The sequence below is a fragment of the Prionailurus viverrinus genome, chromosome B3 (assembly GCF_022837055.1).
Source record: "Prionailurus viverrinus isolate Anna chromosome B3, UM_Priviv_1.0, whole genome shotgun sequence".
NCBI lineage: Eukaryota > Metazoa > Chordata > Mammalia > Carnivora > Felidae > Prionailurus > Prionailurus viverrinus.
The window spans coordinates 41,118,839-41,143,190 of record NC_062566.1 but is presented as its reverse complement, the minus strand read 5'-3'; the positions used below and the strand labels follow the sequence as shown (position 1 = coordinate 41,143,190).

Sequence of the window (24,352 nt, the reverse complement as noted above, 5' to 3'; positions counted from 1 at the left end):
ACAGTGAAATGTTATCTTCACAGTACTGTGAGAAAGTTATCATGCTAGAAATACTTCAGTAATGAAAGCAAAATTAATAAATTTCGAAGGAAAGTAAAAGATTTGCCCATAGAAGATAAGCATTAAAGAATGTTCTAGAAGTTGTTTGTCATGCAGAAGGAAATCTTGCATGAAAGATAAGGTGCAGAAAGCAATGGAGACCAAAAGAAATGATAATTGTGATGATGAGTCTAAATCACATTGTGAAAATAAGCGGTGTGAAAAAATAATAATGTCTGTGGCATTTAAATGATACAGTTGTTGGGGCGCCTGGGTGGCGCAGTCGGTTAAGCGTCCGACTTCAGCCAGGTCACGATCTCGCGGTCCGTGAGTACGAGCCCCGCATCAGGCTCTGGGCTGATGGCTCAGAGCCTAGAGCCTCTTTCCGATTCTGTGTCTCCCTCTCTCTCTGCCCCTCCCCTGTTCATGCTCTGTCTCTCTCTGTCCCCAAAATAAATAAACGTTGAAAAAAAATTAAAAAAAAAATAAATTATACAGTTGTAATACATGACAAAAAATAGCATAAGTGATGTGTGTGCATGTGTCTGGGGGTGTATGTGGTAAATGTTGTTCAACCATTTATGGATTCTTCCCAGGTGGGTATAAAGGTAACAATAATTTCTAAGGTAACCACTAAGGGAATGAAACAGAGTGTAACCACACTAAGTTGCCACTTTCTACTCACTAGGATGGCTATAATCAAAAAGACTGGTTAACAAGTGTTGGCAAGGATTTGGAGAAACAAAAACTCTCATATATTGCTGAATGTACAATTCACCAGCCACCCACTATGGAAAAGTGGGTGGCATTTCAAAGAGCTAATCTTATAATTACCATATGACCCAACAATTCGACTTTTGGATATACCCAAAAGAATCGAAAACAGGGACTCAAAAAGCTACTTGTACATGAATGTTTATAACAGCGTTATCCACGGTAGCTAAAAGGTGAAAACAATCTGAGTATCCATCAAGAGATGAATGAATAAATGATTTTGGAATTTTATAACTCATCTTCAGCTCTGGGTATTTATTTTCTTTTGTAATTTCTTTTCTCTATATTCTTTGTTCTCCCTTCCTGGAACTCGTATTAGATATTTTACTTCTAGAATTGGGTCTCTAGAACTCTTACCTTGTCTCTCATGTTTCTTTTCCTTGCCTTTATCCTTCAACTTTTCTATTGAATTTTAGTTTCAGAAACCATCATTTTAATCTCTAAGCATTCTTTCTTGCTTTTTTGTAACATCCCTTTCCTTTCATAAGGATGCAATATCATTTTTAATTTCTGAAGATATTAGAGGTTTCAAATATTTTCCCACTGATTTGTTATATTATGCCTACTCTCTATAGTCATTTTTTTAAATGTTCATCTTAGTCTCTTTTATGTTACAGTTTTTCCCTCAAATATCTGGCATATCTTGGTTTGTCAATAAATATTTTTAAATGATGTAGTATAGCAAAACTAATGCAAAGTCTGTGCAAAAAGGTGATGCCTACTGCTATGCAGGTATGGGCAGGTACGGCCTAGAAGTATTTAGTATAGATTGTTATACCAGCTGCTCTAGTTCTCCTCAACTAGTTCAATCTCTTTCTTTTCAGGATTGCCATCCTTGTTTTTTAACTTCAAAGCCTAGATGCCATATATTTTTTTACATGGTTAACAGAGGCATAGAGACTTTTGACCATGCTACATGTACACTTAAAATTAATCTCTTTCTTTTATTTTTAAGTAATCCACGTCGGTCGTTAACTCACAACCCCAACATCAAGAGTCACATGCTCTACCAACTGAGCCAGCCAGGCATCCATCTCTCTCTCTCTCTCTCTCTCTCTCTCTCTCTCTCTCTCTCTTTCATTTCTCCATTTTGTTTCTCAGCCTCCCTTGTTTTGGGCCCATATATGTAACCTCTGGTGTATTCTGTAAGAATATCAGCTCCCTTGTTGGTGTAGCCCTTCTAGTAGTGTTTTGTGGTATAGATTTTTCCATTCTGCTATGCCAGTTACTAGTTCTCTATCTGATTTCTATCTTCCAGATGTTTGGGAGGAATAACTCACTTGCTAACAATCTGCTCCCATTTTCTTTTTTTTTGGGGGGGGGTGTACTTTTTTTTTTTTAACATTTTGTGTGTGTGTGTGTGTGTGTGTGTGTGTGTGTAGGAGAGGGGAAGAGAGAGGGAGCCAGAGGATCTGAAGCAGGCTCTGCATTGTGAGTGCAGAGCCCAATGTGGGTCCAGACCCACAAACCATGAGATCATGACCTGAGTGGAAATCAAGAGTCGTCAGCCCAACTGACTGAGCCACCCAGGTGCCTGAGTTTGTATGTTTTTTGATTCCTTTATAATTTCTCAGGATGATGTTAGGGATAGTAGACACATATGGCCAGTCTATTATCTTTTACTGCGAGAGAACATTTAGTTGAATGATTTTTTAAGGAAGATTTTCTGTTTGAAGATCATCTTTTTAAAAATGTTTATTTATTTTTCAGAGTGTGAGAGTGAGACCAAGAGAGCACAAGCAGGGGAGGGGCTGAGAGAGAGAGAGAGAGAGAGAGAGAGAGAGAGAGAGAGGAGAGAGAGAGAGAGAGAGAGAGAGAGAGAGGAGAGAGAATCCCAAGCAGGCTCCATGCTGTCAGCGCAGTGCTCCATGCTGGGCTAGATCTCACAAGCTGTGAGATCATGACCAGAGCTGAAATCAAAGGTCAGATGCTTAACTGATTGACCTACCCAAGCACCCCTGTTTGGAAGATCATCTTAAATGTACATCTTTGAGAAAAAAATGCTAGAACTTTAGATGGTCTGAAAAACAATGTTGACATGTTTAAGTAGTTTTTATTCAGCAGGTGGCACCCTTTCCTAGTTTAACTCAATCCTAAAAGACTGAAGGTTTCAGAGTAGAATGATTTTATTTATCCTTATAATCCAAATAAATGAGATTTCAGAGTTTGCTCTTCGTCAACTTTGACCCGTTCATATTTTCAAAACTTAAAAACTTTGAGCAAATTTCAAAATAAGATATTAAACTAAAATCTCTAAATAATCTTTCCAATGTTCTGAAACAGTAGTGTAATAATGACTTATGCTTTATAAAATGTGAAAATAGTTAAAATCTTACCAGAAGCACTGAATACTATAGTCATTCAGATTCAAGGTGTAAAATACTTTTAAAATCTCTTTTCATGACATGGGCAGTTTCATTTATTTCTCTTTTTTTTTCTTCTATATACTTCTGAATAGTCCCCCATTATATGTTATATATTTCAAATGTACTGTGTTATCTAAAAACTAAAAAATCACAGTCTCTGTTTGTAATCCTATAGCCCACAATTATATTCAAGGTACACGTTAGACAAAGAATTGCAGTATGGTTTGGGGAAACATTTGATGTTTGGAGAAAACTTTATGTGATCTGTGAGTAGCAAGCAAGTAAATAAAAACATTTTTACTTCTTGTTCTGAATTTGCAAATAATTTTCCAGTGTGTAAATCATACTTGAAATTGTAATATTTGCAGGGTTTGTATAAATCTTACAAGCAAACTGTGAAATGTTAGAGCTCTGACGTTGGAGATTATGTAGCCTAACTTAATGATCAGAAACTTGTGAATTTTTTAATGCTAACAGGAGTGAGTTCTTCAAAAATTATGGATTTTATTTTTTTTAAGTTTATTTATTTATTTTGAAATAGAGAGAGAGAGAGAGAGAGCATGCAGGAGGGTCAGAGAGAGAGGGAGAAAAAATCTTAAGTAGGCTCCGCACCATCAGCCCAGAGCCAGGTGCAGGGCTCGAACTCACAGCCTGAGATGAAATCAAGAGTCAGATGCTCGAACCACTGAGCCACCCAGGCACCCCCAGAAATTATGGATTTTAAAAACAGCATTGCAAAAACATTCCAAAAAGTGTTAAATTAATGTGAAACTTCAGTGGTAAACTTATGACCAATTTGACAAAGAGTATATAAATACTAGGGATTAGCAGACGAAACTAGTTCTGAGAACAGTTGGCAATCAATTCAGACACCTCAGTTGTGTTTCTAGGCCTATATGACCATGGTGGGTGGTGCCTTTCTCTTTCATTTTCCTATAGTTTTATTTGAAAATATACTTTCACAGAACCAGATGGCCTCAAACTTCTGGCCAGAATTAGGCCAGATATCCAGAACTATTTCAGGATACTTGAAATTTCTACAAAATTTCAGGCATTCTATGCCTCCCTCTTAGTCCATAATTTGTTGCCTCACTTTTTCAGAAACTGAACCACATGGATAGTATTAGTGCTTCGTAATTCAAATGTGTCTTGAAGGCTGCATTCCAAAAGCAGTCAGAAAAACTTTAAAAATTACAAATAGTCACCAAAATTGTACTCTTTTGAGGTTATCCTTCCACCAAATAACTCCTCAAATTTTCTTTTTTTTTTTTTAACTTTTTAAAATATTTATTTTTGAGAGAGAGAGAGAGAGCACACATGCGTGCACGAGTGGGGGAGGGGCAGAGAGTGAGGGAGACACAGAATTCAAAGCAGGCTCCAGGCTCCTAGCTGTCAGCAGAGAGCTGATGTGGGGCTTGAAATCACAAACTGTGAGATCATGACCTGAGCTGAAGCTGGACGCTTAACTTACTGAGCCACTCAGGCACCCCAACTCCTCAACTTTTTAGTCTATATTTCAAAATAGTTTCATTAGATTAAAAAATGACTTTAAAGTAGGTTAGTAATAGGAAAGAAGTTCTGTGTCTAAAGATTTTCTCTTTGTTTCTGTGTTTTACTTCCTCTGTATGTGTAATAAAGATTTATAATCTTTAAACAGTCTGTGTTTTATAATCTAAAATCAAAATTTATATACAAAGTTTTAAATCATTTGTTTTTAAATTTTTTTTTTCAACGTTTATTTATTTTGGGGACAGAGAGAGACAGAGCATGAACGGGGGAGGGGCAGAGAGAGAGGGAGACACAGAATAGGAAACAGGCTCCAGGCTCTGAGCCATCAGCCCAGAGCCCGACGCGGGGCTCGAACTCCCGGACCGCGAGATCGTGACCTGGCTGAAGTCGGACGCTTAACCGACTGTGCCACCCAGGCGCCCCATTAAGTCATTTGTTTTTATTTGAGAGAGAGAGTGCGCGCACAAGGGGCGGGGGGAGAAAGGCAGAGGGAGAGAGAGAGACAGAGACAGAGACAGAGACAGAGACAGAGAGACAGAGAGAGAATCCCAGGAAGTTTCCATGCTCATCACAGAGCCTGTTGCAGGGCTTCTTCCTGAGCCTGTGGGATCGTGTCCTGAGCTGAAAATCAGGAGTTGGACACCAAACTGGCTGAGCCACCTAGGCAGCCCTATATATAAAGTTTTAAGGAGGTCCTGTACTACCTCAACCAAATCAGCAGTGTTGTCAAATCTGTAACATTTTCTTTTCTGTTTCAAGTTTCAGTGATATCCTTGTACATTAATTGGAAAGTAAAATGTTGTGAATCGCTAAATATTCTGACTAGTGCATCTCTTAGGTCCTTTTAATTCTTCCCAAACCTTTTCATCTGAGGAAATATATTTATTGAAATAATTATATTCAGCAAGTTCCCAAGGTCTCCCTAACTCATTACATTTAATCTCCAAACATCATTTTCTTCCGAAGAGCTCTCAAAGCTGACCACATACTCAGTTACTCTCATTTGCAGACTTTCTGTAATTGTGAAGTATGCGATGGTTGGTGGGCATACCAGTCTTTCCCTCTGACTTTGGTAATTTGTAGAAATTGTTCCTTTTTCCCATTTATTGCAAGTGACCCATTAATTCAGCTCAGAATTTTTGTGTTCAAAGCAAGCTTCTCAAACTCCTGCCTACTAGATAGTTAGATACTGCTGGCCCATATATGCAGACTAATTTGATAAATTTTATTTTGCTGCAGTTTCACACAAGCGGAATTTGGTTTGGACTATATGCTGGGTAGCTGTGATCTTTACACAGGAGAGTAAAATTAATTTTTGGAAGGCTTCAAGTGATTTGATTAAGATTAAGGATTTCTAGCTTCTTAGTGGCAAAAATAGAGACGAGAGCCGCATCTCCTTATTCTGTAAATTCAGTAAATATTTAATGAGCAGTATTTTTCTACTGAAGGGAGGACATGATTTGTTTTATTCTTAGTTTTTTTTGGGGGGGTGGGAAGACAGGTATATATAAATATACTTCTAATAGAAGTATATACAAAGATTGAAGAGTGCGCAAAAGCAGGAGTGATTATTAGCTCTGTTGTAAGAACAAGGGAGCAAACTCTTATGAGTTTGCTAAGCAGATAAAGCAGGGATGAAGGATATGGAGGAAAGAGGGAGGATATTTTAAGACAGAAGGAATAGTAGGTGCCAAGGCAGGGAGATACTGGAACACTATATTTTTTTCTGGAGAACTACAAGTAGTTTGAGAAGTTCACCAAAGTCTAAGCTGGGGCAGGCAATAGGATGGTGGGAATGGGTGGTGTGAAATGGCTCTGGGGAATCTGGATTTTGAAGAGCTTGATTTGACAAGCCAAGGACTTGTGACTTTATTGTGTAGGTGATGGCAGGTCCTTGAAGGATTTTAAGCAACTTAGTGTCTCAATCAGTTTCTACCATACTCCGAGAGTGGTTGAAGGTTGCACTGGGAGTGGTGGGATAATTGTGGTGGGAGCAGAAGCACAGAAATCAGGAAACTGTATGTAATTCAGGTGAGGGATCTCTCCCAATTCTATAATCTATAATCTACCATTATTCCCCTAAATACAACTTCCCTGGCGCACCTGACCTCTCAGTCATACCCCTGTCCCCCTATCTGTTCTGGGCTTCCTGCCTTTGATTTGTTGTCTACCTACCGTCTGCCCTGCCGTCATGTTAATGACTATTCTGATTTTTTATCTCTGTCTCCTAATTACTCTCCACCCAGCCATTTCCAAAACTGCTGCCTTAGTAGATGACCTTACTTAGAGTTTCACAGAGACATCAAGGTCATTCAATGAGCAAGCCCTGGACTTGTCCCCTGAAGCTAACAAATTTAGTTCATTTGTGCAATCCTTTCCTCCCTCTCCTCACTTGTTTCAATGAAAGGAATATCCCTTCTATCCAAGGCTAATTCTTCTATCTGAGCTTTAAATCCCATGTCCTCTGTCTCCTTTGAGCATCCCTATATTTCCATTATCTTTCATTTCTCTTTTTCTGCTACTCTCCTCCCCTGAGCCTACTGATAGGATTCAAGCCTTCCCTTTCTTGACTCCATATCCTGCTAAATATAGGTCTATCTTTCTTTTTCCAGTTTACCATTTTCATGAAAAAGTACTGGTCCTTGTCTATGTACAATGTTCAGTGCATTCTAAGCCAGGACTTATCAACTGGATCATTATGGCATTTTGGGCCAGATAATTCTTTGTTTTAGGGGCTGTATTGTGCATTATAGGATGGTTAGCAATGTCCCTGACCTGTAGACATTAGATATCACCAGCATCTTCCCCATTGTGACAACAAAAAATATCTTTGGACATTGTCAATCCCTGGGGGTCACAGTCAACCCTGTTGAGAACCTCTGTTCTAAAATGTATGACAGTTACTGAGATTACTCTTGTTTACAGATCTCCTTATTGCCAAACTAATGGACATTTCATATCTTTGATCACCCACTTCATCATTGAAACTCTTTTTCTTACTTGGCCTGCCACCTATTTGTTTGGGTTTTTCTTTCTTTGCTTTTGTCCTGGCCCATCCTTATTTTTCTGGGACTCTTCTTCATTCTTCCACTCTTAAAATATCACCTTTCCGCAGATATCTGTCTCTTTTCACTGATATTCTGGGTGACCTCATCAAAATTACTGCTTCAGTGCTCACAAGCTAATTCCTATCAAAACTCTGTCTTCAGCCCAGACTTTTCCTGAGCTCCAAACCCACATATCCAACAGCTTACTGGAATCTACACTTTGGCTAAATATTAGACACCTCAAACTCAACTTGCCCAATAAAGAAGTAATTATTTCCTTTCAACCTCCTTTCTCATCCCACCCCAATCAAAATTTCCATACCCCAAAGTTGGGTTTTGCCATTCTTTTTCCTGAATGGCACTTCCACCCAACCGCTTACTGTAAATTTGGAAGCTTCTGAGATTCTCCTTCTCCTTCACTCCAGTTGTTTACTCTTCTTGTATCTGTCTCTTCCTTCTCATTCTCATTTCCACCACCCTCATCACTTTTTGCTTGCCAGTTCAACTGGTCTTCGCCTCTCTATTTTTGTCCCTTTCCAATCCAGCCCCTACTCTGAATATATAATGATATCTCTGATAGTCAATCTGATTATTACTCCTCCGGTTGATTTCCTTTAATGGCTTACCATAGTTTTAAGTATGAAATAGTTCAAATTCCTCATGCTAGCAAAAATAACCTTACTTAATCTGTTTCTATCTACTTTTCTTCCCTTATCTCTCAATAGTTTCTCTGCACAACACATTCAGTAGATCTTATTAGAGAATTTGCTTCTTGCTGTTTCTGTACCTTAGTGTACTGATCTTTTCTGCCTGGAATGTTCTATTTGCTTCATTTGATTGTCTTCATTTATGTCGCAAAGTTTAGTTTACACATCACTTCCTCTTGGTTTGACTATGGTGTTCCATCTTTGTGTTCTCAGAGCACTACTACACCACCCTGTTCCTTCCATGTTATAGTGTAAATACAGTATACCTACATTTATTTATTTTTATTTATTTTGAACATGATGTGTTAGGGATACCTGTGGGACATTAAAGTGGAAATTACATATCCAGTAAAATAGCCATACGGTCTAGATCAGTCCACACTGTCCAACAGAAGTATAATGTGAGCTACAGATGTAATTTTAAATCTTATAGTAGTTATATTTAAAAAGTAAAAGAAATAGGTGAAATGAACTTTAGTGGTATATTTTATTTAGCCCCAGGATTTCTCAACTGTACTATTGACATTTTTGGCCAGAAAATTCTTTGTTGTGGAGGATTGTCCTGTGTATTGTAAGACTCTTGTTAGTAGAGGTCAGTAGCCATCCTTCCCCCAAGTTGTGAACACCAAAAATGTCTCCAGATATTGCTAAATATCCCCGGGGGGGGGGGGGGGGCGGGGACGGGACGACAAAATCATCCCTGCTTGAGAAACACTGATTTACCCCAATCTAACCAAGATATTATTTCAACATGAAATGAATATTAAAATTATTGAGATTTTTACAATTTTTTGTATTGTATCTTTGAATTGGATGTATATTTTTCACTTAATGTGCTTTTCAATTCATACTCACCACATTTCAAGTGCTCAATAGCTACATGGGGCCAGTGTCTACTTCCTTGAAGAGCACAGGTCAAGAGCTTGAAAAAAAGGTTAGGTCTGGAAATATCGTTCTGGAAGTACATGATTTTGAGAAGTCATGAGTCAATAACAATTGAAATCATGGCAGTAGATAAGATAGTCCAGGTAGAATTTTATGTTTAGAGCAAGAAAATAGGAGGACTGAGGAAAATTCCTGCTCCAATGCTCTTCCAGTTTTCCCACAAAACCTGTGATCTTTTCTTTTCTTTTTTAAAATATTTATTTTTGAGAGAAGGAGAGAGCATGAGTGGAGGGGCAGAGAGAGAGAGAGAGAGAGAGAGAGAGAGAGAGAGGATCTGAAGTGGGTTCTTTGCACAGAGAGTCCGATGTGGGACTGGAACCCAGGGACCTTGAGATCATGACCTGATCTGAAGTTGGGTACTTAACTGACTGAGTCACCCAGGTGCCACTATTATTATTATTTTAATATATTTCCTTCACACAACAGTCTGGAGAACACAAGTGAACAAAAGAAAACATATTGAGAAAGATAGGTTGATAACAAAGGGAGGGAATTAATGTTTATTGAACACTTAATTGGTAAATAATGTTCACAACATTATATGAACTGTCTTATTTAATCTCACAATAACCCTTTGAGGTAAATAATGTTCTTTTTGTAAAGAAACAATTTTATTTTATTTTTTTTTTGCTTAAGATGCCCTTTTATTTTCTTTTTAAATTGAAGTGTAACTAACGTTTTCTTTCTTTTCTTTTTTTGGAAAGATTTATAAAGGTATAATGAATCCGAATGCTGTTAATTGGCATCATCAGGATTTGAAAGGAAGTCTGACTGATTCTAAAGCCTGTATTCTTCTTCCGTACATCCTCCTAATGCACGTAATGAAGCAATTGCTATCTACTGATTTTCATAAAATAATTAAGAAGGCGTAGGTGATTGTACAGTCAGTTCCCAGGATATGTTACCACTTTTGATGTGATTCTGGAAGCAAATTCACCCTAAGATCCGGGTGCTATGATCTTTATGTCATTAGCGAGTATGATTTGGGTATCATTTTGTGTGTGTGACAGTAAACCGTGTTTTCGTTTAAATGTACTGTAAATGTAGTCAATAATTCTGTGGTTAATTGTACTTCTCAGTTACGAAAAAAATTAGCCAATAAATAGTATTTTGCTTAAATGTAGAATACAATCACCAAGGAAAATAAAATAACGAGCTTCATGAAATCGTTAGGCTTCGCTAACAGACTTCGTAAAGCAAGTACAAAGGGGGAGGGCTGAGGAAGAGGGGGCGGGACATTGAGAAACATGAATCTGAGCAAGCGCAGAAACAGATATTAATGGAGGCCTGAAGACTACTGCTCCCTCACTTTCCGAACTGTCGTAAAGATCCTGAGTGTCGTGCTCGCTCGGTAGAGGAGGGATTGGTTAGGCGGCGGCAGCGGCGGCGGCAGGAGAACAGCAGCAGTGGCGGCGACGGTGGCGAGGTGTTCGGTCTGCGCAGCACAGAAACGCCCGCAGCTTCAGGGAAGGAGTTCTTGTGGGATCAAATCAGGCGTTCTGAACCCAGGCCGGGTGAACTGGGCCGAACCAGGCGCTGCCGCTCGTACGGTTTGGTGGCGGTGACAGACGCAGCTCTTGACTATAGGGGCCTATTAGGCCGAGATCTGAAAGCCCAGATCACTGGCTCTCGACGCATCCTCTTCCCCTCTTCCATCTGCTGTCTTCCTTCCTGGGCCAGTGATTCCCGGACTCTGGGAAAAGGGTAGCTAATGATTAAGGTGAGGGGGCTAGGGGGGAGGGGATCGATTGGAGGCCGCGCGTGCGCGCAACGGGGGAGGGGCCGGCCTGGAGGGGAGAAAGAGGAAGGGCTGCGGCCGCGGAAGGCTGGGGTCGGCGACCGGCCGGTTACTGCTGGCTCCATAGTGACTTAGGGTCTGGGTCTTCGCAGGAGAATTAATTGTGTTTGAGCAAAGCATTCGTCTACAGACACACCCACACCCCACAGTAAGGGAGTGTGGGTGAGGGGATTTCTTTTCCTCTTTGGACTCTCCCCAGAGTCTAGGAGGGGGACTGAGGACTGAGGCGTGGGAGTGCGATTTGACAATGGAGTGATGAAGGTAACCCGCACCGGGGGTGTTGGAGGGCGCTAAGTCAGCCCTGACGGTTAGGGAGTTGCCGTCTTATGTGATCAAGGAAACGTCCGCGGAACAGCAGAAATACAGACGCGTCAGATTTTTGTGTAGAGTTGGTTTGGTCATTAGAAAAGAAGCTGTATATTTTATTATTGTCCTTAGGTAATTTGTCAGAGGCAGTGGCAAGGCTGTAGTGGAAATATCTGTTCTGTACTGTAGAAATAGAGGTTTGTCACCATAGCTTTTAAATGGCTATAATAGATCTTTACAGATACTTCTTAACGCAAGTCCCAAGTTTTAGTGCTTAAAAATACCAGGAAGTATATAGGGTGTTCATTTAATTTGTTCATGTTCGTACTGTGAGGTGACTCCATTGTATTGTGTGCTTTCCTGTTTCTTGATTTATGTGCAGTATGAATTTAGAACTCTCTGGAGTGGTCAGGTGCCAGCTGACATAGACTTCATTTTATAGTTGTTTGAGCTTTTGAACCCGACTTAATACAAACTTTATTTTACTTGGTATTTTTATGTTTAATTTTCTTGTATTAGTTGAAAAGAACAGCCTGGGGAAAATATAAGCTGAGGTCCCATTTGCTTTCCCATTTTGTGTGTGTGTGTGTGTGTGTGTGTGTGTGTGTGTGTGTGTGTGTTTGCTTTCAAACGTTAGAATGTGATTTCGATATTACGTGGAAGTTCTGTAATACTATTTTTACTCAGCTTTATTATGGTGAAGATCTACATTTTGATGGTTTGTTACTATATTTTTTTAGTAAGTATTTTCATGTCAGTATAAACTGTTGCTTTTCATACTAAACAGTAGTCTTTGGTTGTGTTTGTGAGATAAAACGGGATGAGAAAGAGGCCCTCTTACTCTGAAAACAATCCTTAATTTTTTTTAAAGCCTTGAATTATTTTACTTTTGTCCGTTTCTTCTCATTAACCTTGGACACATGACATTTTTCCCCTGCTCATTTGTTTGCCATCTAAGATTCAGAGTAGTATTCTAAAAGCTGCTGACGATGTTTGTGAATTCGTCTGAACAATATTTTAAGAAAAACTGGGAGGAGTGGAGACTCTCTCCTTGTTCACAGGGATGGTGGATCTTATATATGTGGCTCTTTACTTATTTTTTAAGTAATTGCTACACCCAGTGTGGGGCTCGAACTTAGAACACCCAGGTAGAGTCCCATGCTCCACCAACTGAACCAGGCAGGTGCCCCGTTATTTTCATTTTAAAATTTAAAGTGGGATTAAACACTCTTGAGTCATGCCAATTAAATTTTTTAGACATTTTATTATTTTGCCAAAGAGGGGTTTCTGTAACATGCTTTATTTACTTAGAGCATAGTTATATGTGTCTTGTTTTAACTTTTCCCTCTGTGAGCTAGGACTTCAATAGGAAGAAAAAAAGTGACAACATTAAAAATGATAGTAATTAAAGTATGTTTGTAACTTGACATTAGCATTCTATGGGTGACATTATCTTATGAAAGAGTATAAGGCTGGGGATAGGAGATCTGGATTTTAGATCTAGCTTTGCTTGCTATTCATTAGATAGGTGACTTTATTGATAACCATCCTTGGCTTCTGATCTCTTTCAATTGTTAAATGAGAAGTGTGGGATGGCTTTCGAGGTTTCTCTAGGTCCCAATTTAATGATTCATATTTTTAGTTAGGTGTTTTTGGTACTTATTGGTGTATTCATTATGATTCAATTCCTAGAAAGAGGTGCTATACTGAGAGTTAAATTCCTTCATGTTTATATTAGGTGAGAAAAAAAAAAAGAAAAAAAACCCAGGAGGCAGCCATGTTTGTTGTTCTAGATAATACTTCTCTCCCCTTGTAGATATTATATATGATTTAATAGCTCTCATATGATACTAAGAGATGAAATTTGTTCTATTTCTGGTAATGCTCTTTAAATCATCCTGAATAATTTTTCTTTCAGAAACCTGTAATCGTTCAGTTAAAGTCCAGAATTGCATTTGAATGCCTTACACCTCTGTTCTTTCTTTCCTGATCCCACCGATTCTTGGTAACAGCTGACCCAGGTTTCTACAGGTATTCAATTCATATCATTACATGTGGAGTGAGCTACAGATGTTTAAAAACAAATACTAAATTGAGCTTACATTTTAAATAAGTGTACTGAGTTATTACTTACTCAGTATGTATTTATTGAATGTCTCATGTTCTCAGTATCGTTTTTGGTCTCCAGTGAGGAAGGCCTTTTGCCTTCAGGGAGTTGTCATTCTACTGTGGGAAACATAATAAACAGAATAGTTTGAGGTAGTGGTGAGTGCCATGAAGAAAATAAGACCATGTAATGAAGAATGAGTGGAAGTGGAGCTGTACTGTGGATTGAGTGGTTAGGGAGGGCCTAACTTCTTTTTAGAGGTGATGAGTTGTGATCATTTACTAAAAAGAATCAGCCATACTGATAATTTTGAGGAATCTTGCAGATAAAGGGAACAGCAAAGGCATTGGATTGTGTTTGATTCTGGAGAATCTACAAGTGTAAGTTGTTTGGTTTGTGCGTTAGGCTTTTCCATAATTGCTGACAGACGATGTTAAAAATATTTTATGTGTAGCAACCAAATGTAATGTGTTGACCTTGTTTAAATCCTCACTCAAATCAATTGTAGGAAGTCCTTTTTGGAACACTTTGGGGGAAATATGAATGTGAATGGATATCATATATCAAGGATATTAGATATTAAGGAATTACGTTAATTTTGTTAGGGATGATAATGACATTATGTAAACATCCATTGATGATTCTTGCCTCTGTTGATCTTTACTTTGATGGTTGCAGAATGCTTATTTCAAACTCTACCATCTCTAATCAATAGGCTGTTGTATGGAAGAAGCACTCTTTTATCTATTATCAATATGAACCTATCTACTTCGTGTTTTATTCAATGGATTGTAAATCCATTACTGCCTTTACTTATTTTGATGCTCAAATTATCCCACGTTTGTCCAGTGAGAGCCTCTCCACCCTGGCTCCTGTGTTTTTTGACATACATAATTTTTTATGAATACTGTATTTCCTTTCTCTCTGGCACAACAAGAAGTTCAAGCTCATCTTACATCTTTCCTGTCTCAGTCTTGGAATCTCTAAGGAGCCCTGGTTCCTTTTAGTGGGGAGTCCAATTTGCTTTTGAGTTTTCTGTTTAATTTTTTCTTTAACATTTATTTATTTTTGAGAGAGAGACAGAGAGAGAGAGAGAGAAACAGAGCATGAGTGGGGGAGGGGCAGAGAGAGAGGGAGACACAGAATCCAAAGCAGGCTCCAGGCTCTGAGCTGTCAGCATAGAGCCTGATGCAGGGCTCGAACTCACAGACCACAAGATCATGACCCGAGCTGAAGTCAGACACTCAACCCATTGAGCCACCCAGGCATCCTTGAGTTTTCTGTTTATATATAGAAATAATCTCTTATTTCCTGGATCAGGACATCCCCTGAGAAACCTAAACTTAGATGTTGATAGTGGGTTTATATTTCTATGAAGATTTTATTTATGAGGTAAATAAATGTAGTAATTTATTATATTTGCCATAAAACACTGTATTATTTTTTATTTTTTATTTATTTTTTTTTTACTAAAATTTTTTTTTTCAACGTTTATTTATTTTTGGGACAGAGAGAGACAGAGCATGAACGGGGGAGGGGCAGAGAGAGAAGGAGACACAGAATCGGAAACAGGCTCCAGGCTCTGAGCCATCAGCCCAGAGCCTGACGCGGGGCTCGAACTCCCGGACCGCGAGATGGTGACCTGGCTGAAGTCGGACGCTTAACCGACTGCGCCACCCAGGCGCCCCTATTTTTCTATTTTTTAAAATAAATAAGTTCTGATTTGATCTTAATTATGATCAAATGAAATAGAAAAAAAATATTATTTTACTTTGTGTTACATTTCATATGTTGAGGGTTTAATCACTTAACTGTTAAAAATGACAAGGTGTAGGGGTGCCTGGGTGGCTCAGTTGGTTGGGCTCCGGACTTCGGCTCAGGTCATGATATTGCAGTTCGTGGGTTCGAGCCCTGTGTCGGGCTCTGTGCTGACAGCTTCCTCGGGCCTGATTCGGATTCTGTGTCTCCCTCTCTCTGCCTCTTCCCTGCTCATCCTCTCTCTTGAAGAATAAATAAGCATTAAAAAAAAAAAAATTAAAAATGACAAGGTGTGCATACCTCATTGTTTTTAACTAAGTCATCAGATATTCTAGTCTGAAGGAAATTGTTGCTTTTTAACTAGCCTTTTATTTTATTTATTTATTTATTATTATTATTTTTTAATGTTTATTTATTTTTGAGAGAGAGAGAGAGACAGAGCATGAGCTGGGGAGGGGCAGAGAGAGAGGGAGACACAGAATCTGAAGCAGGCACCAGACTCTGAACTGTTAGCACAGAGCCCAACGTGGGGCTCAAACTCAGACCACGAGATCATGACCGAAGTCAGACACTGAACCGACTGAGCCACCCAGGCACCCCTTAACTAGGTTTTTAAATGAGATTTTTAATTATAATATAGAATAATGTTTCAAATATGAGTGGAAATACATGGACATTTTTCTGGATATTGTTACAAGGTATGTCTCATAGCCATTTTCTCACCTGTGTGTGGGTATTTGCTTTATTTATTTATTTTTTAACCCTGATTGGTAAGTATTTTTCCAGACAGTATTTTGGGCTTTTTGTTTTTTAAAACAAGCTCTGGCCAGTTTTATTTAAGGAAAATTTTGTGTGATTTGCTGTTCACCAGTCTGTTCTGGCATGCTTCTAATGATACCAGAATCACCTGGGTCAATGATAGCCAGTGTGCATACTTTGTAGTATTTCCCACATGCTGTGCCCAGTTCAGTGTTATTGCCACTCTAGTGATAGACACCAGTTTTGGCCAAACATGGTGTAATAATCTATTTCAGATTACCTCAAGGCTGGGCAGTTGTTGGCGAGGATCATCAGTTTTGCTTTGCCATGTCCGATCATGTTCAGCTGCTTATACCCCAGTACATACTTCCACTTTTCGTAAGTAGTTGGAGACTAGAGGTAATTGACTCCAGTGACTTTTTTTGTCTTCTTTGCAGCCACCATCTTCCTGCCTTAGGTGAGGGATGGCCCCAAGCAGGAGCAGCCACCAAGATACCAGACAATAATTTGAATGGTTTTTAACCAGTTAATTTTTGAGGCAATTAATATATGTACATGGTTTAAAAATTTTTTTAATGTTTGTTCATTTTTGAGAGAGAGTCAGAGCGTGAGTGGGGGAGGGGCAGAGAGAGGAAGACACAGAATCCAAAGCAGGCGCCAGGCTCTGAGCTGTCAGCACAGCGGGTCCAAATCCACAAACTGTGAGATCATTACCCGAGCTGAAGTCGAACTCCTAAGAGGTTTTTTTTTTTTTTTTTTCTGGTATTACTATCATATTTCTTATAGTATGCTTACATATCTGCTTAGTTACTTTTGATGTCAGTGATTTTGTTTTTTAAAAAATATATTTAAGTTTTAAAGATAAAAACAATACACAGGGTACCAAATTCATAAGATACGAAGGGTATACACAGAAAAATAAATTTTCTTGCCATCCCTCTTCTTTTCCCTGAAGATCTATCTCCTCTTACTATTTTATATGTATACAGCACAGCAGTATGGCCTCTTGTGGGGAGGTCTGCAAGTGTTTCAGCAAATTGACTGGGTTGAATGAAACTATTTGATAATAGTAAGTTCTTCTTCACTACTTAACTATGTTGGCATTTGCAGTGATAGTACAAACAGTGATGGGCAAAACTGCTGGCCCTGCAGTGCATATTAAGACCGTGGCTAAAACTGTACTAATAGTCATCATATTTTTCATTACTACACATTTACAAAGCCAGTTTCATTTAAGAATGAAAACCATGAAAAAAACAGAAATAAAACCAGTTTCTTTTAACAAAGTTCTTTATAAAGCAGTAAAACCTGTTTTATTAATCTTGACCCTTGAGTACATGTCTTTTTAATATTTTTTTTCTTTTTAATATTTCATGTGATAAAATGAGAATGTTGTAAGGCACTTTTGCTTCATCCCAAATTATGCTTGTCTTGAAGAAAAGTACTTGTGTGATTGAGTTGCAGGATGAACTAGCAAACTTAGTTGCTTTTTTTTAATGGAACTGTATTTTTACTTGAAAGAATGAAAACTGTAGTTACTTAAACTTGGGTATTTGTGTATGTTTTCTCAAAAATAAATGAAGTGAGGGAAAACAACTGACAGAAATTATTGCCAAGATAAAATTAAGGCTTTCAAGCAAAAATTAGAATTTTGGAATACATATCTGCCACTATGAGTTTGGCAGCTTCTTAGGACCTTTTTGATGAAATTGATGGTGATATTAACAAAATGTGTATAAAATGACTATTATATAATGAAATGTGTCAGTGTTTGGAAGATATTCATAACTTTGTGGACCAACTTTTCTAATGACCTGTGCATGATATTACAAAATCATGTATGTGTGAAAGATCTATTTAAGTGCAAGATAAATCAATAGATAGTTAATGAAATGATAAGAAGTTTCATTGATAAGTTATCAGATTCAACATTACAGGTAACCTTTACAAAATTATAATTACTAAGTTTTGTTTTGGGTTAATATCAAAAAATAGTGTATACACTTATCTGACAAAGTTATTAAAGATACTCTTTTTTTTTTTTTTTAAAGTTTATTTATTTTGAAAGAGTGCGAGCAGGGTGGTGGGGGGCAGAGAGAGAGGCAGAGAGAGAGAGAATCCTAAGCAAGCTCTGTGCTGCTAGCTGTGGAGCCTGATGTGGGGCTCAAACCCACGAATTTCTAGATCATGACCCGAGCCAAAATCAAGAGTCAGATGGTTAACCTACTGAGCCACCCAGGTGCCCCAAGATATTCTTCTCTTTTAAGTACATATTTGTGTGAAGCTGGGTTTCTTTTTTTTTTTTTTATGTTTATATTTATTTTTGAGAGAGAGATAGACAGAGAGGAGGGTGAGTGGGGGAGGGGCAGAGAGAGGGAGACACAGAATCCAAAGCAGGCTTCAGGCTCTGAGCTGTCAGCACAGAGCCCAACGTGGGGCTCATACTCATGGACCATGAGATCATGACCTGAGCTGAAGTCAGACGCTCAGCCGACTGAGCCACCCAGGCGCCCAAAAGCTGGATTTCTTATTAGATAGGATACAGAATCAGATTTAAGAATCCAAGTTTCTTCTATTAAGTTAGACATTAAAGAGATTAGCACAAATGTGTAATAGTGCTACTCTTTAACTTTTTTGAAGAGATGTTACTTAATATTAGCATGTAATAGACTTACTGTTGCTGTTTTTAAAAAATAAATTTTTAAGCATTAATTTTATTTTCTAATACTGTATTAACTATAACCTAGAATTTAAAGTTTTGGGAGATTCTCAATTATTTTTAAGAGTCTAAAGGGGTTCACAAGTCAGAATGTTTGAGCCTTGCTGTGCCAGTTATCTTCTTATGGAAAAGAAATCCACACTTCTTTCTTCACCCTTTCTTTTGATATAGTTGTGTCACAACTTTAGGTTATTTTAAGTAATAACTCAACACGTATTTATTGAATACCAACTCTGTGTTCTAAGCTTTGGGGCACATAATAATGGTGAAAACAAAGACTAGGCTCTATTGGGAAAACATATGGTGATTATGGCAATAACTGAGCTGGTAAAAGAAGACAGGAGTGAGGTTAACTTTTTAAATGTAAGATGATCAGGGATGGTCTCAAGGACAAGGAAACATTTTTAGCACAGACTGAAAGGAAACAAGTGAGATCCTTGTGGCTATCTGGGGGACAAGCATTTCGGGCAGATTAAATAGCATAGCATACTTGGCCTGCTCAAGGAAAAGCCAAGAAGCTGTTGTGACTGGAGTGGAGTGGATGAGGAGAATGGTGATTTCTGAGGATGGAGGTAGCAAGGGCTTATGTCCTTCAGTTTTAAGAAATATTTTTGTGTTAGTTTTCATGACATCTTAGTCATTTTTTTTTTTTTTCCTGTTCTCTTTTAGGAGTTGTTGTCAGATAAGATTTTGTTGCTCTTTCTTGTTGTTAGCTCCTTTTCTTTTTTGGTGAATTAAAATATTTTTTCATTTAGTGGGGATTGCAAGGAAATTTGAGACAAAGCTACATGTATAATTTACCATGTTTAAACAAAATGTGAACTTTTGTTTTTGATAAATACCAGCAGCAAGTTACATTGTTGATACGAAAATTGGCTCTTCTCAACTCTTAGTGGTAGAATCATGTTTAAATATGTGAAAAAGTACACATGTAAATAGGTTCATTTTACAAAGTCTAAGTCTACTTTAACAACTGTGTTCTTTAATAGAAAGTAGTCATTAAGTGAAGAAAATCATGTGATGTAATACTTTTATTACAGAACATCTGCAGAGTGTCACAGATTTGATTGTATTTTCTGTGAAATCACATTTCTTTAAACTCTGTATATAGTATCAGATAAAAATGGCCATTTTATGGAATCTTATACAGCCATAAAAAAGGGATGAGATTTTGCCATTTGTGACAACATGGATTGATCTAGAGGATGTTATGCTAAGTGAAATAAGACAAAGAAAGACAAATACCATATGATTTCACTTATATGTAGAATCTAAAAAATAAAACAAATGAATAAAGAAAAAGCAGAATCAGGCCTATAAGTAAAGAGAACAAACTGGTGGTTGCCAGAGGGGAGAGGTGGGGATGGACAAAATGGGTGAAGGGGAGTGGGAGATACAGGCTTCCAGTTATAGAATGAATAAGTCATAGGAATAAAAAGGTACAGAATAGGGAATATAGTCAATGGTATTATATAGCATCATATGACAGATGGCAGCATCTTGTGGTGAACATAGCATAACACAGAGAGATTGAATCACTTTGCTGTAGGCCTGCAACTAATGTTACATTGTCAACTATACTTAAAAAATTTTTTGGGGGGCACCTGGGTGGCTCAGCCGGTTAAGCGTCCGACTTCGGCTCAGGTCATGATCTCACGGTCCGTGAGGTCGGGCTCTGTGCTGACGGCTCAGAGCCTGGAGCCTGCTTCAGATTCTGTGTCTCCCTCTCTCTCTGACCCTCCCCCATTCATGCTCTGTCTCTCTCTGTCTCAAGAATAAACATTAAAAAAAAAAAAAGTTTTTTGGTCATCATAAAATGAAAAGAGGAGGAATAGGTCAAACACAGACTGCTTTACTAAACTCTATAAATCTGAGAGAATATGTAGAGAATTTTGGTTGTTAAAAAAACCAATAGCTAACCATCTTTTTTTTTTTTTAATTTTTAATGTTTATTTAGTTTTGAGAGCGAGAGAGAGAGTGAGGGAGAGAGAGAGGGTGTGCAAGCCAGGGAAGGGCAGAGAGAGAGGGAGTCAACAGAATCTGAAGCAGGCTCCAGGTTCTGAGCTGTCAGCATGGAGCCCGATATGGGGCTTGAACTCATGAACCTTGAGATCTTGACCCGAGCCAAAGTCAGACGCTTAACCGACTGAGCCACCCAGGTGCCCCTAACCACCTTCCTGCCTGCCATTCCTCTGATTTGCCTTTATCCTTATTCTCCACTTGAGGTCTTTTTTTTTTAACGTTTTATTTATTTTTGAGATAGGCAGAGACAGAGCATGAACAGGGGAGGGTCAGAGAGAGGGAGACACAGAATCCGAAACAGGCTCTAGGCTCTGAGCTGTCAGCACAGAGCCCGATGTGGGGCTCGAACTCACGGACTGTGAGATCATGACCTGAGCTGAAGTCGGCCGCTTAACCGACTGCCGCTTAACCGACTGAGCCACCCAGGCGCCTCCTTTTTTTTTTTTTTTTTAAGTTTTTAAATGTTTTATTTATTTTAGAGAGAGAGAGGAGACAGAGTGCAAATTGGGGAGGGGCAGAGAGAGAGGGAGACACAGAATCAGAGGCAGGCTCTAGGCTCTCAGTTGTCAGCACAGAGCCCAATGTGGGGCTTGAACTCATGAACCTCGAGATCATGACCTGAGCCAAAGTCAGATGCTTAATTGACTGAGCCACCCAGGCACCCCTCAGTTACTCCATTTTAATAGACCTTTAGCATTCTCCCACTGTGGAGGCTAAGTTCCAAAAATCTCCAAGGAAAATAGAAGAAATTGTGGCTGAGTAACATAATCTTATATAAAAATAATGTCATTGGAACCAGAGTCATGAGTGAACATATGAAAGCGTGCATAACTATATATTTAATTTTTAAAATGTGAAAGACCAAAACCATCAACTTCTGTCAGAATTAAGATCCAGATGTGTGTGTTAGACTTTGAGCAAGTTGCCTAACTTTCTATAATCCTTAGTTCCTTTGAGATAATAGTTTTTAGTGAGGATAAAATGAAATAAAAGCATGGCACGTGGTTCCGTAACAGACCTTACCTGATCTGGCCCTTGACCGTCTCTGAACCATCTTGTGTACCATCTTTCTTTCCTCCCCTCCCCTTCTTTCTGTTGTTTGTTAGGCCTCTTCCTGCCACATGATCTTTCTTTTATTGTTTCCTCTGCTAGGAATGCTCTTCCTTTAGCACTGTGTGCTGTGGCTGACTGGTGGCTTCTTCCTTCTCATATTTCAGGTCTTTAGCTTCTTAGTGAGGAGCCCACTGATGGTCAGCTTTTCCTCTTTGTTTTATTTTCTTAATAGCACAAATTTCTCTCAAAAATTATCATGATTGTCTACTTGTGCCTTGTTTGTCCTCATTTGCATCTAATTTTCATGAAAGCAAAGACTCTATATCCTGCTCATGGCTGCTGATCCCAGTGCCTACAACAGTGGCCACATTATAATAGACTCTCAGTAAATACTTGTTGAATGAAAATAGTAAACTGAATAAATGGTAGCTAATATATTATCAATGGTAGTATATCTTCTAAAATATTAATAAGCTACTGTAAAATTAGTTTCTGTTGCCTAGTTAATGTTTCCAGATTCTGATCTGATCCCAGGGGCTTGGATGGAAAAAGTTTGGATTACCTAACTTGTATTTATCCTGTGATTTGCCATCACAGAGTACATCATTCTTTTTAAACTCTTGAAATGACCCATTTTATTCCCATGTGAATGAATATTTTTCTTCACAAATAGGAGTTCTAGATAGCAGTTCTAAGGCCTGGACTTAATTTCGGTCATCTTCCTTTATCTTGAACAAGCTTCAATTTAAAATATGTTTTCTTTTCAGGGTGCCTGGGTGGCTCAGTTGGTTAAGTGTCCTACTCTTGATTTCCATTTGGGTCATGATCTCATGGTTTGTGAGTTAGAGTCCCACGTAGGGCTCTGCTCTGACAGCCTGTGTGCACATGCTTTCCTGATTGTTCTCTCTCCCAAAAATAAATACTTAAAAAATTTTTTTTCTTTTCTTTCCTGTCATTTTTATTAATCTTCAGTTGCTCTTTTTTCTGATTATCTCTAACAGGAAGAACTCATATATATATGGAAACCAAAATTCTAAAGATTGCCCATAAAGTATACAAGTAAATGTGTCTAGGCTAGACTTACATGTATGGAAGTCCACATTGGGGTTAAGATTACTATATTTACCCAGAATGTGAGATTTTTGGGGGATAGAATAGTATCTTAACTATCTTCTTAATTATGACCTTGCGCAGTGGCTAGTAGCAAAACAGCCAAAAAGGGTTTGTTGAATAAGGTGGCTGACATTAGCATAGAGGATCGTGAATCCTTGGTTTCTCCATACTAGTATCCTCAGTTGTCTAATAGGCTTGCTATTTTAGTTCTCGCCACTAGGATTTTCACTTTGCTGTCAGAATACACAGACCCAAGGTAGGCAAAAATGTCAGTCAAAATAACCTTGGAAATCCCTAAAGTTGGCCATAAAATATAGACATACAGTCTCTTAGAGTCCAGTGTATCCTGTTTTTCCTTTAGTATTGGAACAAATCACATTTCATTGTTAAACACTAGAAGAAGTAGTAGGCTGTGTTTATGGTTCATGTTGTGGGAAAAATAAATGGCTCTTAACATTAGAATCTGACAGCACAGTAAAATGTTTATATCACGAGAGGCACATGGGAAGTGAGACCAACTAGAGAATGGTAAAATTTTATCTTTCTTGTGTTCATTTGGGTATATAATTATTGAGCAGAATTGCAAGCATAATCTACATGGTTTAAATTATTTTTTCGTTGTTTTCATATTGTTGAATTCACATTAAGGGTGTGCTCTCTACCCAGAGGTGTTTTTCCTAATCCAGTTTTCAGTATGTCTTTACCTTCAATCATTAGAATGTAAGTAACTCTGTTTTTTCTCCTTATGACTCTTAGTTCTTTAGAACATGTTCTTAATATCCTCCAGCTTACATATTTTGACCCAAATGATACAGGAAGAGCAAAAACAAATTTTGTTTAATAAACTTGTTGGACTTTATCCGAGGAGAAATTGTTTCCTTGGGCAGTTTTGCTCACCACATTAGATCCTACATTCTCAGCCAGCTGCCATCTTTCCTAATCTAGTTTTTTGTTTCATTTGTATTTATTTTGTTATTTTGTTACAGTTCAGGGGTTTTTGTTTTGTTTTTTAATGTTTTCTTACTTATTTTGAGAGAGAGAGAAAGTGCAAGTGGGAGGAGGGGAAGAGAGAGAGGGAGAGAGAATTCCAAGCAGGCTTTGTTCTGTCAGCATGGAGTGACATCTCCATCTCATGGTTATGAGATCATGAGCTGAGCCTGGGCTGAGCTGAAACCAAGAGTTTGACTCTTAACAGTCTGAGCCACACAGGTGCCCCCAGGGTTTTGATATGATCTTCAAGAGGAATTGAGGTTCATTTGAGTAACATAGACTAACTTGAGGTGGGTGTACCTAAGAGGATTAAAGGCCTACCCCCCTCTCCCCCCCAAAA

The 24,352-nt window shown here is 38.4% G+C and overlaps 1 protein-coding gene across 11 annotated transcripts in view; it reads left to right on the top strand.

Annotated features, from left to right (window-relative positions):
* Positions 1 to 24,352, top strand: part of RNF111 (ring finger protein 111) — a 130,444-nt gene that overhangs the window by 19,700 nt on the left and 86,392 nt on the right. For 3 of the 11 annotated variants that reach the window (XM_047864062.1, XM_047864061.1, XM_047864058.1), the window contains exons 1-2: positions 10,713 to 11,107; positions 16,391 to 16,493. The exons of 1 other annotated variant lie outside the window; for it this stretch is intronic. In XM_047864062.1, coding sequence (XP_047720018.1) covers positions 16,453 to 16,493 — 41 coding nt within the window. In that variant the 5' untranslated portion in view covers positions 10,713 to 11,107; positions 16,391 to 16,452. Of the gene's footprint in view, positions 1 to 10,712; positions 11,108 to 11,278; positions 11,447 to 13,387; positions 13,523 to 16,390; positions 16,494 to 24,222; positions 24,303 to 24,352 lie in introns of those variants that run through there. 7 more of the 11 variants (XM_047864063.1, XM_047864060.1, XM_047864059.1 and 4 more) reach the window with 7 other exon arrangements.